General features: G+C 36.6%; 1 protein-coding gene across 2 annotated transcripts; it reads left to right on the top strand.

Moving 5' to 3' along the window:
• The first annotated feature begins 1,827 nt into the window (after positions 1-1,827).
• On the top strand, positions 1,828-14,130 carry LOC129891079 (formin-like protein 3). Of its 2 annotated transcripts, XM_055966329.1 has the most exons (7): positions 1,828-2,356; positions 3,522-4,386; positions 4,484-4,925; positions 5,019-5,221; positions 11,566-11,801; positions 12,789-13,663; positions 13,747-14,130. In XM_055966329.1, the coding sequence occupies exons 1-6, from the start codon at positions 2,162-2,164 to the stop codon at positions 13,650-13,652; spliced, it is 2,805 nt and encodes a 934-aa protein (XP_055822304.1). In that variant the 5' UTR covers positions 1,828-2,161; the 3' UTR covers positions 13,653-13,663; positions 13,747-14,130. The 2 variants fall into 2 exon arrangements, with proteins under 2 accessions (XP_055822304.1, XP_055822303.1); XM_055966328.1 differs by having other exon boundaries at positions 12,789-14,130.
• Positions 14,131-15,987: the final 1,857 nt, after the last annotated feature.

Raw genomic sequence — 15,987 nt, 5'->3', positions numbered from 1 at the left:
TAAAAATGCATAAAACTTTTACGCATTGCGTTTCTGTCAAAAGAGGAACGCATTTTTCTATGCATTAGTTGTCAAAAAGGCACACGTTTTTCTTTGCTGCCAACTTTTCTTTGCTTTTTACTTTTCAAAAAGAGGCATTACTTATTCTGTCTACTTTTTGACTTTTTTTACAGATGGTGCTAGGTTATTTTCTATACACAAGAATACACAAAAAAATATAAAAAATACAGAATAGAAAGATCAAGAGAGATCTTGTAATAAGATTCAAAAACTTTTAAATTTATAAAAAAAATATTTTCCTTCAAATTGGTATCAGAGCTTTTACGATCTTGGTAGTGAATCAAAGAGTTTTTGCTGCCCGCAGGCGGCTATGACTCATATATGTCGTCGTTTGGCCAACGCCGGACGAATGATATATGCATAAAAATATCATGCTAGGAGAAAAGAGTTACAAAAACACTGTAGTGTTAAAGAAGTGCAAGCAAACATGCACAAGAGGTAGAAATTTTTCTCTAATTAAAAGTCGGAGAATTTTTTTTTTTTAAAAAAAGAGTTGGTGGGAAGGACATCAATGAGAGTTAGAGACAAATTGCTCTAACACTAAACCGAGCCTATGGGCCGGGTAGACCGAGTCTTCGGGTCGGGTAGGCTGGCCATACAGTCAGGATAGACCGAGCCTTTGGGCCGAGTAGATCGAGCCTACAGGGTGGGTAGGCTGATCCTACGAATCGGGTAGACCGTACCTATGGGACGGGCAAAAAAAATTGAAAACTGAAGAGAAATTCTCCAAAACAACAACAACGACAAGAATGATATTGAAGATTGAAGAAAAAGGCTTTCCAGTACAACAACAATGACAAGAAGAAAAAGACAAGAATATATAGCTTTGAGTTATGGGAGAATGTTGGAATAATAATTCAAAGTTGTGTAGGAATCCTAAGTTGTTTAGGATTTTTTAGTTGCTATTTATTTAATTAATGTCTAGTTATGATTTAATTGTCTAGTTCATATAAGAATAAATTTTCTAGTTCTAGTTTAATTTAATTTCTTACTATTATAAATAAGGATGATGCTAGGTTATTTTCAATACACAAGAATACACAGAAAAATATAAAAAATACAGAATATAAAAATCAAGAGAGATCTTATAATAAGACTTTTGAGTTTATAAATAAAATATTTTCCTTCAAAACTAAATTGAATGATTTTACCGAAGGAAAGTTGAATGGCCATGTGAGAAGTTTACCCTTAAACTACACCCTATGGTACATATATAGAATCTTTATCGTGTTTCTATTAATTAGTCGTGTTTCTACAAACTTCGCAATAAGTTATTAGTAAATTGTTTGAAATAATTAAGCTAGTATTTGATCATAAATTTTGAGAATATATTTTAAAAATTTATCTTCAAATATCTTTTGGTCATGAAAGTTAATTAAATTTAAAATATATGATCTTTAAATGTTTTCAATGAGTCAATTTTTGAAATTTGCCCTCACAAAACTTCAAAAAAAACTTAATGTAAAATGCATGCACATAAACAACTTCAAATTATAAAAATCCAAACTTTTAAAACTCAAATTTTCAGTTTTAAATTTCAATTTCAACTTATATGACCAAACAAAAACTGAGAATTATTTTTTTACATCTCCAAAAGAACATAGATGAATGACGATGTAAGTTCAAGATAAAATTAAGAAAAGGCCAAATTTGAAATCAGGTGCTCTGCCCCCTCTCTCTCATCTCAACTTTGTTCTCTGCACGTTTTTCTATAAATACAACTATATATATATAGTTATATTAAAAATAAAAACAAAAGATTGCCTCCGAAAAAACATGAAATATTTCCAACAAACAAAAATCCCAACTTAGAATCTGACCCAAAAAAGTCCAAAATCTGAGAATTTTTCTAAAAAAAGACTTGAGGGAATCCCTTAAAATAGAATTCTTGATCATATATAGAAATTGAATCTTGTAGTGTTTATAGAGGCCACAATCCATCTGATTTCTATATACATTTGTATTGTTTATACATTTGTATATATTTCATTTCTCTTTTAGCTGGGAAGTATTTGGAATTCTTTGAATTGAATTGAAGTTTTCTGGTTGTTTCTTGGATTGCATTGGGTGTTTCTTGAAAAAAAAAAGGGTTGTTGAATACATGCCAAATGCAATAAAAGAAAGGCCAGAATATGGGATGATCAATATTATAATGGGAAGGGTCGCCTATGCGTTTGGTTTTGTTGCTTTGCTTTGTGTTTGGGCTGCAAGAGATTCAGAAGGGAAAAGGAAGTTTCCGGGAAGCAATTTAGACTTTGCAGGCCTTTGGCATGTTCCTGTGATAGACGAAGATACGGTATGGATTTCATTTCACTCATATTCATCTGGAGATGAATGTAATTTCGTTTGCTGATACCTAATTACTAATTTCTGATGAGTATTAGCAATTTCGTTGAAATTTGAAGTAGCTCTCCCTAAAAGCTTAACTTTTTAGATGGGATGGTCACACATTTCGACATGGTATCAAATCAGGGCAAACGTTGTGGGATTGAATCTCACCGCAACCCATTTCATAAAGGCTTTCCATGTGTTTGACCAATAAAAAAGAATCATGCCCGCACATGAGGGGGCGTGTTGAGAATACAATTATATAATAAAAGTATGCTCTCTCTAACAACTTTAACTTTTAGATGAGATGGTCATGCATTTTAACAACTTTCATAAGAGGTAAACTTTTGCATTATCTAAATGAATTTGTGTTTTCAAATTAAGAGCGGGATTTAACCGATCTGGTCTTTGCCCACAACCAACTAATATGGGCTTAGGAGTCTATGCAAAAGTTTCTAAGGTTTTTCATTTCCAAAAGTTCAGAGACTAAGCTGTTATTTGTAAAAATGGCTGAAATTTGGAGGTTTGTAGGAAACAAGAATTGAATCTGTATCTATAATAAAGACAATGAGGAAGAATCTCTAATGTTCCACCTTGGAACTTAAATACCATTGTTCTCCTGAAATCAGTAACCTTTTCAACCTATTCCTTTTAACTTATTTGTATTGCATCAAAGGTTTTTTCCTTGCACGAGCATTTTGAAGATCCTTGTGCAAGAAAACTGGAGTCAATTTTCTGTTTCCCCAAGCCAGCCTAGCATGTAAATCTGTATTCCCAAGCTGTTGCTTTTATCCAGCAAAATTTCTTGCTTTGTATCTTTTACCTACTAGGATAAGGAAAAAAAAAATCTGACACACTTTTGTAGTCCAGTTCTCTGTATCTGGATTTGGACACTCAATCAATTACGTAGGCTAACAAATTTCAATGCTGCCAGTTTAGTTGTTGAATGTTTTGATTCATTGTGCATGTAATGTAGCCTTCAAATTTGAATTGTCAAAAGATGCGAGATGGAGAAGCATCTGTTGCATAATAGTGAAACAAAAACAATGTTATATTAGTATTTAGAATTCATATCTCTAACTTAATTCTTGCCTTGTCCGAATACTGTAATTGATGAGATCTTCTGTATGCAGGCCGATAAAGTATGGATTCATTGCAGGGAAGAGTTAGAAGAGGGTACTGAAGCTGCAAAATTTCTGGAATATTATATTCAACAGACAGCAACAGGAAGCTATAGTTACTTAAAACAGGATATAGCTTTGTTGAGAAAAAGAACCTTACAAAAGGGAATTAAAGATTTGCCTCCCCAAGAGAAGGAGATTTTGTTGCAGTGCTTAAGAAGGGAAAATGTTCCAATTCATGTTTCTGATGGTGATGATGCATCAAGTACTTGGTTTAGCAAGTACGAAGAGCTTTTTTCACAATTGTCAAGCGTTCCCAGGAGGTACCTAAGAAAAAGAAAGAATCCATTTTTGCCAAAAAAACATGCTCTAAGAAAAAGAAAGAATCCATTTTTGCCAAAAAAACATGCTCCAGTTTCATCCCTTGCTCCATCTCCAGGCCCTGCAACCGTTCCGTCTCCCGCTCCCTCTCCAGGTCCTGCAGCAGTTCCAACCCTCGCTCCATCTCCAGGTCCTGCAACCGTATCACCAGTTTATGCTCCAGTTCCTTCCATTGAAGTGCCCGCTAACTCTCCTCCAACTGTGCAGTCTCCTTCTCCAGTTATAAAACCTCCTGCAAAGCCTCCAAAACTTCAAAGTCACACCAATTCTTCCCAACCTTTGCCTGTTAATCCTCCAGATAAACCACAAAATGGTTCTAATTCTCAGGGAGATAATCAGCAGCATCAAAATTATTTAATTGCTGCAGTGGCTGGATGTTCCGTTGCAGGAATTGCCTTTTTAGCTCTGTTGATATTGTGTGTTAAGAATAAAAAGAAAGAAATAGCTCCAAATGATGGTCAAAGGGATGGGAAACCTCCTCTGAATTTGAATGCAGGTGTCTATTCGCTCTTATATATCATGATGATCAATTTATCTTATGGCATCATTCTTTTTAATTACATTTCAGTAATTTGTATGATTTGTGTTGTCAGGTTCTTCTCTAAATGTCAAGGGTGCATCTGCTGTAAACGATGCTGATCCTCATAATTCTTTCGAAGCAGACGTGGAACTGTCAAAACCTGAGATGAATGCAAATGCACCATTACCGCTTCCTCCAGGAAAATCTGTACCGCCACCTCCACCTCCACCTCTGCATCCTGGTCCTCCACCACCTCCTCCTCCTAAACCACCTGCTCCGAGCCCACCTCCACCTCCAAAAGTTCGCCCTCCTCATCCACCAAAACCTGGTAGTTTGCCAAAGCCTTTACCTCTTGGAGCACATCAGAGAGGGCGTTCTTCTGAGGCCGGCGGAAGTGACTCATTGGGTGAATCTGATGCTCCTAAAACAAAATTAAAACCATTCTTTTGGGACAAGGTTCTTGCTAACCCTGACCACTCTATGGTTTGGCATGAAATAAAAGCCGGCTCGTTCCAGTAAGCTTTGCACTGGTCTTGCGATTCACTTTGCTCCTGTGAAAGTTTAACTGTTTCTGTTTTTACTATTCTGATTGCTGAATTTTATTACAGGTTTAATGAGGAGATGATGGATTCTTTATTTGGATATATACCAGGAGACCAAGGGAAAGATGATCGAAGAAAAGCTTCCTCATCCTTTGATCAAACCTCTCAGTATATTCAGATTATCGATCCTAAGAAATCACAAAATCTAGCAATTCTTCTCAAAGCGTTAAATGTGACCACAGAAGAAGTTTATGATGCTCTCAAGGAGGGTAAATCTCTCTCTCTCTCTCTCCTTATGGTAGCTGTACGAATCGTTTTAGGAATTCCATTCGATTTGGTCCATTTCATTCCAGTACAAAATATTTTATCTTTCAAGGATATTATTATCTAATACTAGAGGGCTCTGTCTCACATTTATCCCTATGTTGATATATAAGTCTCTAACCAAACTAATAGGCTCTTGGAAAACATCTAACCTCAGTAAGTATAACATCAATAACTTAGCATAATCCCGACAAGTTGGTATCACCTATACAAATCATTTTCTTCATCTTGTTCTATTCTTAGCTACGTCCACATTGGTTTTAAGCTTACCTCATTCTCTTGTGGCGCCTTAATTTATCATGTTTTTTCACCTGTGAATAGTACGTTTGGGAGTCTATGCATGACATGTTGGGGAGGAAGCACCACAACTAAAGTTTGATACGATAATAAATAATGAAAATAAATTAGACACGAGAATTTTACGTGGAAACCCCTCAAACAGATAGAGGGGAAAAACCACGGATATAAGGATTTTACTATGATAATATGAGAATACACTGCTCTCAAATATAAGGAGAAAACAACAATAAACACTTCTCTCTTATAAAAGGAACAACTACTAAAGAGGACACTCAAGACTATAATATTTATCTTGGTGTATAACTCTCTTTGTATTCTTACTCTCTCCTTTTTTGAATGAATTAAATGAGGGCACGAGGCCCTCTATTTATAGGAGGAAGAAAACGCGTAAAAATTTTACGCATTAATTTTGCTTGCCAAACTTTTTCTGTCAAAAAGGGGCAACAACTTTTTCAAAAGTTGCTGCCAACTTTTGAAAAGGTTGCTTGGACGGTGCCTCCACAATTGACTTTCTTGCATTCTCCCACTTGAAGATTTAATTGAAAATCAATTAAGTCTTTACACCATCCTTTCTACCCAATCATTACAATGTTACGTTTCTGCTAGGCCAATAGAAGATCGATACCGTATGAATTTGTTACTGTTGATCGGCTTCGTAAACATATCTGCTAGGTTGTTATTAGTGTGAATTTTCTGAATATCCACACTGCCTTCTTCCACCTTCTCACGAACAAAGTAATACTGAACTCGTATGTGCTTTGTCCTTGAATGAAATGTCGGATTCTTTGCAAGATGCAAAGCACTCTGACTGTCACAAAACAAAGCAACCTTCTCTTGTTTGTGCCCGAGCTCCTCCAGTAACATCTGCATCCATATTGCCTCTTTGCTAGCTTGTGTAGCTGCTACATATTCTTCTTCCGTCGTAGATGTAGCCACGATAGATTGCAGTTTTGAAACCCAGCTTACAACTCCTCCAGTAAGAGTAAACACATAACTTGTGGTGGACTTGCTTTTATCAAGATCACCTGCATAATATGAATCAACATAACCTTTAACAATAAAGTTTGATCCTTCATAACACATTGCAACATCTGAAATACCCTTAATGTATCTCAAGATCCTCTTAACAGTATTCCAATGCTCTCTACCAGGATTAGCCATGTATCGACTAACTACTCCCACTACGTGTGCAATGTCGGGTCTTGTACATACCATGGCGAACATTAAACTTCTCACTGTTGATGCATACGGTACTCGAGATATCTCCATCCTCTCTGCTTCATTGCTAAGACTCATTCTTGAGGATAACTTGAAATTAATAGGAAGTGGGGTAGAAATTGACTTACAGTCGTGCATCTTAAAGCATCGCAAGATTTTCTTCAAGTAGTTCTTTTGAGAAAGCCAAATCTTCCTATTATTTCTGTCTCGGTGAATTTGTATCCCTAGAATCTTGTTTGCTGGTCCCAAGTCCTTCATTTCAAATTACCTAGCCAACTGTGCCTTTAAATTTGTAAGACGATCTTTGTTGGGGCCTGCTACCAACATGTCATCAACATACAACAGCAAAATAACAAAATCGTCATCACCAAATCTCTTGTAATAAACACAAGGATCTGAACTATGTCTATTTTATCCAAGGCTTATAATGAAGGAATCAAATCTCTTATACCAACATCTCGGCGCCTGTTTGAGACCGTATAGAGATTTGTTCAACCTGCAAACCAAGTTCTTTTTTCCCTGTTCTTCAAAACCTTCTGATTGGAGCATGTAAATTTCTTCTTCAAGCTCTCCATGAAGAAATGCAGTTTTGATATCTAACTGCTCCAAGTACAAGTCAAATGTAGCACACATCGCCAGGACCACTCGAATTGTTGTGAGTCGGACCACCGGAGAAATATCTCATTGAAGTCTATACCTTCTTTCTGAGTGAATCCTTTCACCACCAATCTTGCACGATATTTCTCCACTTGATCATTACCATTGCGTTTGATCTTGTAGACCCATTTGTTTGCAATGGCCTTCCTTCCTTGTGGTAATTGAACAAGATCTCATGTTTTATTTTTATGAAGAGCTTTAATTTCTTCTTGCATTGCTGCCATCCAAAGAGATGATTCTTGACCTTTCATAGCCTCGTGAAAAGTTGAAGGCTCTCCATCTTCTGTTAATAGACAGTATGCAACATTGCTCTCTATAGAATAATCCGAGTGCCAAGATAGTTCTCTTCTCTCCCTAGTTGACTGTCGAACTTGTGAAGTTTCGATCTCAACTTGCTCTTGTTCTTCGTGCTCTGGTGCTGCTTCAGAAGAAACTGGAACTTCTTTTATTTCTTCAACTTCAACTGTACTAGTCTCTGATTTTTATTTCAAAGTGCTACCTTTTTTGCTTGTAGCTTGTTTTCAACAAATACAACATCCCTGTTGATTACCACCTTGCGGGCAGTGAGATTCCACAAGCGATACCCCTTGACTCCATCAGCATACCCTAAGAAAATGCATTCCCTGGATTTTGGATCCAACTTCGATTTTTCTTGGGTATTGTCCATAACATAAGTAGGACTTCCGAATATATGTAAGTGAGAATAATCAGTTGGTTTTCCTGTCCACATCTCCATTGGCGTTTTCAGATCAATTACGGTTGATGGTGACCGATTGATCACATAACAGGTGGTTTTGACTGATTTTGCCCAGAATGGTTTTTTCAACCCTGTAGTTGCTAACATATCTCTTATCCGTTCCAACAAGGTTCTGTTCATCCGCTCTGCTACTCCATTTTGTTGTGGAGTATATGCCACCGTGAACTGTCTTTTAATACCTTCTTGTTTACAGAAGTCATCAAATTCATCACCAGTGTATTCTCCTCCATTATTTGTCCTTAAACACTTGATCTTTTTCTCAGATTCAAGTTTCATCCACGCTTTGAACTCTTTGAAGACTGGAAAAACATCTGCCTTTCTCTTGATTGGATATACCCAACTTCTCCTAGAGTAATTATCGATAAATGACATGAAATATTTCTCTCCTCCTAGGGACTCCACCGGTGCTTGCCATACATCAGAGTGGACCAGATCTAATATTTCCTTGCTTTTAGCAGAGGAACTGCTAAACTTCAGTCTATTTTGCTTACTGGTAACACAATGCTCACAAAAGGGCATTGAAACCTTTTTGAGCCCTGGAAAAAGCTTTTGCTCAGCAAGAATCTTCAAACCTCATTCCGACATATGGCCAAGTTTGCGATGCCATATCATCGTTGATTCTTCAAATGAACTTGCTGACGCGGTTGATGCTTCTCCTTCTTGGTGTGTTTCACTTTTAAGCACATATAGATTTGCAGCAAGTTTTTCTGCTTTTATCACTACAAGCGCTCCTTTGAATATTTTCATGACTCCACCATGAATCTTATATGAACATTCATTATCATCTAATTGTCCCAAATACAATAAATTCTTCCTCAAGTTTTTTATATATCGTACCTCCTGGATGGTGCGTATCGTGCCATCATACATCTTTATTTTGATGGACCCAATACCAATAACATCCAAAGCATGATCATCTCCCATGAACACAGACCCTCCTAAGATAGGATTATATTGATGGAACCATTCTCTTCGGGAAGTCGTATGCCATGTTGCACCTGTGTCCATGATCCAGACATCAGTGAAATGTTTTCTGCCTTCATTATTTGATATTGCTTCACTACGTAAAATATCTCCATCATCCAAGGTACTTGCAATATTCCCTTAAGCATTTGATGGCTCAGGGTGTTCACTCTTCTTCTTGAATCGACAATCTTTTTTGAAGTGCCCTTTCTTGCCACAGTTGTAACACTTGATATTCTTCTTACTTCTTGATTGAGATCTACCATGATTGTGACTCCCACTGGGGCCACATTCTGTTGGTCTTCCTCTCACCATCATCAAAGCTTCAGCTTGCTGCGAACTTGCTTGTCTGTCTTCCTTATTTTTACGTCGATTTTCTTTTTCTAAGACAGCGGCTGCAATTTCATCGAAAACTAGACTATCTGTATTGTTCGTCAGGTTGATGATGAGTTGATCATACGATTCAGGCAGACTTTGAAGTAGAAGCTCCGCACGTTCAGTCCCCTCTATTTTGCAATCCATTGTTGTAAGTTGCGAAAACAGAGTATTCAAAGTACTGATGTGTTCAGTAACTGACATGGACTCTGTCATTCAAAGAGTATACAATCTTCTTTTTAAGAAGATTTTATTATGCAAAGACTTGGCCTCATACAATCCTGTAAGAGTATCCCATATTTCCTTCGCAGTCCGTTTTTCAACCACACTAGACAACACTTGATCAGCTAGTTCCAAGTGTAGATCAGCAACTGCGTTGCTGTCTATGTCGTTCCACTTGCTATCATTAATAAAGTCTGTGGGTCTGCCTTCAATTGCAGCTAAGCAATTGTCCTTTTCTCAATATCGCTTTTATTTTCATTTTTCACAATGAGAAATTAGTCCCATTGAATTTCTCAATGTCAAACTTTGTTGTATTCGACATTGTTATTTGCTTCACACCCTTCTAGATCGTTTCTGAATATTTTTGTGAACAATCATGACAAAATATACCGTCACCAAAATTTACTATTCACATTCATGTGAATAGTACTTTTCACTGAATTTTACTATTCACAAAAAATTACTATTCATAGATAGTACATTCGCATAAAATAGACAGAATAACCGAGGGTTCTACTACCAATGTTGGGGAGAGGAAGCACCACAACTAAAGTTTGATACGATAATAAATAATGAAAATAAATTAGACACGAGAATTTTACGTGGAAACCCTTCAAACAGATAGAGGGGAAAAACCACGGATATAAGGATTTTACTATGATAATATGAGAATACACTGCTCTCAAATATAAGGAGAAAACAACAATAAACACTTCTCTCTTATAAAAGGAACAACTACTAAAGAGGACACTCAAGACTATAATATTTATCTTGGTGTATAACTCTCTTTGTATTCTTACTCTCTCCTTTTTTGAATGAATTAAATAAGGGCACGAGGCCCTCTATTTATAGGAGGAAGAAAACGCGTAAAAATTTTACGCATTAATTTTGCTTGCCAAACTTTTTCTGTCAAAAAGGGGCAACAACTTTTTCAAAAGTTGCTGCCAACTTTTGAAAAGGTTGCTTGGACGGTGCCTCCATAATTGACTTTCTTGCATGACATGCTAAGCCGTTCTCAATCGACCTTTTCTAATTTTACCCTCGACACGTGCTATTGCACTCTTTGTCAGATGAGTTTATTTTAATCTTTTAAAATTTTGAACAATCGCATTTCTACAACGCTCAGATTGTGGATATATTTTAAGTAATCGTGATATATTTTATATTTATCATGTCATTCTCTTGGAAAAGTGAACATGGATTTGAATTAAATCGGCATCTTAACGTCCGCACATGCTGTATTTACTCTTGTGTTCAAGGGCAAGATAATGTCCCATCTGAAATTTTCATTATGTGTGTTGCAACATGCCAACGATCACCTAGATAGCAATCACTAACACATTAAGGGATGAGCAGACCAGTAAGGAGAAAATGTATTCTTTGAATGATAGCATATGCTTATTTAGTTACAACTGGATACGTTGAAAACAATGTCCTAGTTCAGCTTGCAAAACAAAATGTAGCAAAGTTTGTAAAGCATGAAGTTAATTGGAAAACTATGGTATTACTTCAATCATTTACATTTGGTATGGTACTTATTTGATACGCTGTTTTTTAGAAGACGTTCCAAACAATCCCAAGAAAAATATTGAAGTTTCAGAATGACAAAAATTTCCTTATTTTCATGTAGCTTGCCACACACAATAGATCTTAACTGCTATTAATATTAAATCATGAAAAATTTGACGTCAATTGGTACAACTTAGATCTTGCGAATTTCGTGTAGTTTCAATTATGTATTATTTTCATTAAGAAGGTTTATGAAGCTTATATCTAATTACTTAAGTCTCTTATTAGGTAATGAGCTGCCTCCTGAACTCATACGAACTCTCTTGAAGATGGCACCAACAACAGATGAAGAACTAAAACTCAGATTATTTGCTGGAGACATTTCTCAGCTCGGTCCTGCTGAACGTTTTCTTAAGTCCATGGTTGCAATTCCATTTGCCTTCAAACGGATGGAAGCATTGCTTCTCATGTGTTCTCTTCAGGAAGAAGTTTCTTCCATTAAAGAGTCCTTTGCGACATTAGAGGTAAAGTGTAAAATACTGAGTTTCTTATAATTTAATGGTTGCAGTTTAGGGTGAAAATTTCTTGTTATTCTGCTTTGGTCTCAGTTTTATCTGTTGATTCTCTGCTTGGTGGTTTTGCCAACTATACACATACCATCCATATGAACTCAGATAAGAAAACAAAGCAAATAACAGTGCTTGATTGAACACAGAGTTTAAGACAGAAAAAGAAAGACTTTGAAACTTTGGTCTAAAACAAGTCAGACATTCATGTGACTAGAAATCATCTCATTGAGAGTTACATGAGAAGTTCACAAATTAAATTAATTCGAAGTATAGAAATGTGTCATTCGCTTTGGAACAAACTAAAAAGGAAAGTTTGTCACATAAAATGGGACAGAGGGAGTAACATATATGTGTTGCATATCATGTGACTGATATTTTCATCTGTGGAGATGTCTCTGCATGTTGTCATATCATACTTCCAAAAAGGTAAGAATGATAAGAAAAACTAATAAAGGAAATCAACTGCTCTTTTAGATTATTAGTGGCAAAAAGTATACTTTTCTTTGTGAAAGGGGGGACCATTTCTTTGTGTTATAATCACAGCAATAAAACGGTTACTAGGACTCACCCGATTTTTCTTCTTAGATTCATGGTTTCTCACTTTTTATATTAGCATACAGACTTTTTCAATTGAAAGGGGTCATTTCACTTTGTGTGAAATATTGTAGTTGAATGTTAAACAGTTGGACCAACAGTGTCACCTGATTTTGAATTTTTGATAGTGCAGAAGATTATTTGAAATCTTTCTCTCCTGAAATACCATAATGAAGATGTGTATTGGCTAGTGATTTCAAGGGAATTATAGCCATCCTTGGGAAATTTTAGTATCTCGCTGTACTTCGTGATTATATGGAAGAGCTTTTAGAATGTTCTCTTGTTATTGTTTCATTACTTCACATAGGGAATCAGGAATTGCTTTTTACTCATCATTGTGACTTGCAGGTCGCATGTAAGGAACTGAGAAACAGCAGACTCTTCCTGAAACTTCTTGAAGCAGTTCTGAAAACTGGCAACCGCATGAATGATGGTACCTTCCGAGGTGGTGCACAGGCATTCAAGCTGGACACACTTTTGAAACTCTCAGATGTGAAAGGAACTGATGGAAAGACCACACTCTTGAACTTTGTAGTTCAGGAAATTATTCGATCTGAAGGATTAAGAGCAGCACGTAGATTAAAAGAGAACCAAAGCACTACCAGTGTGCAGACAGGAGATCTTGTAGAGGATCTTGCTCAGGAGTCGGCAGATTATCACCGTAACCTTGGTCTTCAGGTGGTTTCAGGTTTAAGCAGCGAGCTTGAGAATGTAAGAAAAGCTTCACTTATTGATGGCAAGAACTTAAGTGCAGCTGTCATGAAGCTTAGTCAGTCACTAGTGAAAACAAAAGAGTTCCTGGACACTGATATGAGAAGTTTGGAGGAAGAAAGTAAGTTCCGTTATACACTCACAAATTTTATCCAACATGCAGAACAGGAGGTTACTTGCATAGTAGAAGAAGAGAAAAAGATAATGTCTTTGGTTAAGAGCACAAGAGATTACTTCCATGGAAATTCAGGGAAGGACGAAGGCTTGCGTCTTTTTTCAGTCGTTAGTGATTTTTTTATTATGTTGGACAAGGCATGTACTGTGGTGAGAAACTCAAAGAAGTTGCCAGTTAAGACTCCTAGAAAACAGGCATTAACAACATCTCCTTCCCAAGAATCCTGTCCCGAGTCTTTGCCAGACATACATAAACAACTATTTCCTGCAATCCAGGAGCGACAGACGCACGATTCTAGTTCAGATGACGAGAGCTCAAGCCCATAGCAGTCTGTTTAGTATGTCTATTAAGTAAAGCTGAGCTTCCGTGAAACTACGCAAAAAGGGCAGATGAGTTATAACTTTCTGTTTTGATGTGTAGGTGTCAGTACTTTGGAGCTAATATGGCTTGGATAATAGTCTGCAAAAGTATGTATTTAACAACTATACGAGGCGTAAGGTCTGCCTCCTACACCCCAGTTAGCGAAAACATGCTCTTCGAGATAGAGGGAATAGGCATTTTGCTTCAATGCTCTCTTAGAGCCCTAGCGCTAGCAGTAGGAAGAATGGCTATAGTATAGATGCCATAGTAGTTATTGCATGGTCTTCTACTACTATCCACGGAGTTAAATAACGACCTCTCACTGTTTGTAATCACCTTTGTCTATAAGAATCTAAATATTGAGAAGGTAATGGTACTGAAATCTCCTTAATATTTGTTAAAACTCTATTTAGTATATATTGGAAGTTGGACCAGATTTGTACAGTTGCAGCTCTTTATTCTTCTAGTTTCAGCTTCTTGTTCTGGTCAAGATGCATCATTGCTAATTCATCTGTTTATAATCCATTTTGTTTCCTAGTTTCTCTGTTGGACACTCAACTTGGTATAATCTTGTAGTGCTGTATCTTTCAAAACCGAGCTGAGTATCATCTGGTTTGCAACCCCTACTACATTTTCCTTTAAGATATTTACTATATTTTGTAGGTTTCTTTAACTACTAAACTTTCACTTTCTTTGGGTTGTAAATTGTAATTGTCTACTCCTCATTCTTTATTTCTGTAAATATGAATTTGTGAGTATTAGGATTGGCGTATGGCATTTCTACGGAAATGTTGCTGTAAAACTATCTCCAATCATGTGTTCCAGATATATGATAATAGAAGGATATTCATAACCAACATAGATTTCCAACATTCTTTGAGGACTCATGTTTGTACATTGAGGTGGAGAAATTAGAACATATCTCACATAATCAAAATTTCTGAGATAGCAATTAGAACATATTCTTGTCATCTTCAATTGAAAAAGTTTGTATGTTTATGGACTTTATACATTGCTACTATACAATGTATAAATTTACGCTATTTTTAATACGTAAATAACTCTTTTCTAATCAACCACCAAACGACCCCTAAAATTATTGCTAATGGAGATGACAAGAATATAAAGGTAAAAAGATATTTCAATTTGTCTTGAATTATTATTATTTTATTATTCTTTGTGTGTGGGGTGGGGGTGGGAGAGGATGTTAGTAGTTCAATTGATTAGTTATCTAAACTTTCATCTTTTTGGTAAGAGTTTGTATCCGCACTCCCTCATATTTCCTTTCCCCATCCGTAATTTTTGTGAAGAAAATCATTTGCGGCCCGCAACTTTGTTTTTTAAAAAATCCTCCTCCCCTCAACTTTGAACAGTAGACATTCTTTCTATTTTAATCTAATTGATTTTTCAAAATATGTATTGTACCCTTATATTATCAATTTTTATTTATTGTTTTACTTCTTTAAAATCGTGTGTCACGATCCATTCCATCGGGCCGTGCGGGCACCTACTCTAATACCTAGATAGAAAAAACCTTACAAAATATCATGCGAAAGTTTAACAAAATACATTATAATTCCTAAAAGAGTCAGGAATACACCAAGGTTTATTACAAGAAATACTTAACACCCTCAAGAATACTAGTCTAAACAGGTACAAGAGATTCTAAAGATACAAAGTATAAATAAAAGCAAGACACAGGTCCCACCATAAGGAATGAAGAGTAGAAGCGGTTAGAAACTCATCTTCGTCTTTACCTGTGAAACATCACTGACTCTGCAACCAGACTATGCCAAGTGGCATAGCAAGAGTGGTATCAACACAAACAACACATACTGGTAGGCATCATCAGTCAATCCGATACCCACTGCATAATATAAAGGAATTGAGAAGAAGAAACATGCTCTCAAGAGATTCACTGCCAAACCTTATGCAAAACTCCTATCATCCTCATTAACCTCATTAGAGTCGTTCAAGCCTAACTTTCATCCTTTCTAGTTGGTCCGCTGTCAATTCTAATACAGATCAAGGTCTAGCCCTTCTATCACATAGAGAAGTTTTCAAACTATGGGCCAGTACTAACTCCGTCTAACCCGTCTACTATATTTAGTTTCACACCATCACATGGCCTTAGGATAATTAACATCTCACTTGGAAGAGAACAACATTAGGGGGACTAAAGCTCACCTCATAACCGCTACTGTCCCGCCATGGCAGGACCTATCCCGCTCTGGCGGCCTCGCCACAGCGGGATTCCTCCCGCCAGGGCGTCCTTCTCGGAGAGAGAATCTCTGAAAACCT

Source organism: Solanum dulcamara, chromosome 6, assembly GCF_947179165.1.
Source record: "Solanum dulcamara chromosome 6, daSolDulc1.2, whole genome shotgun sequence".
NCBI lineage: Eukaryota > Viridiplantae > Streptophyta > Magnoliopsida > Solanales > Solanaceae > Solanum > Solanum dulcamara.
This window is presented reverse-complemented; position numbering and strand designations above follow the sequence as displayed.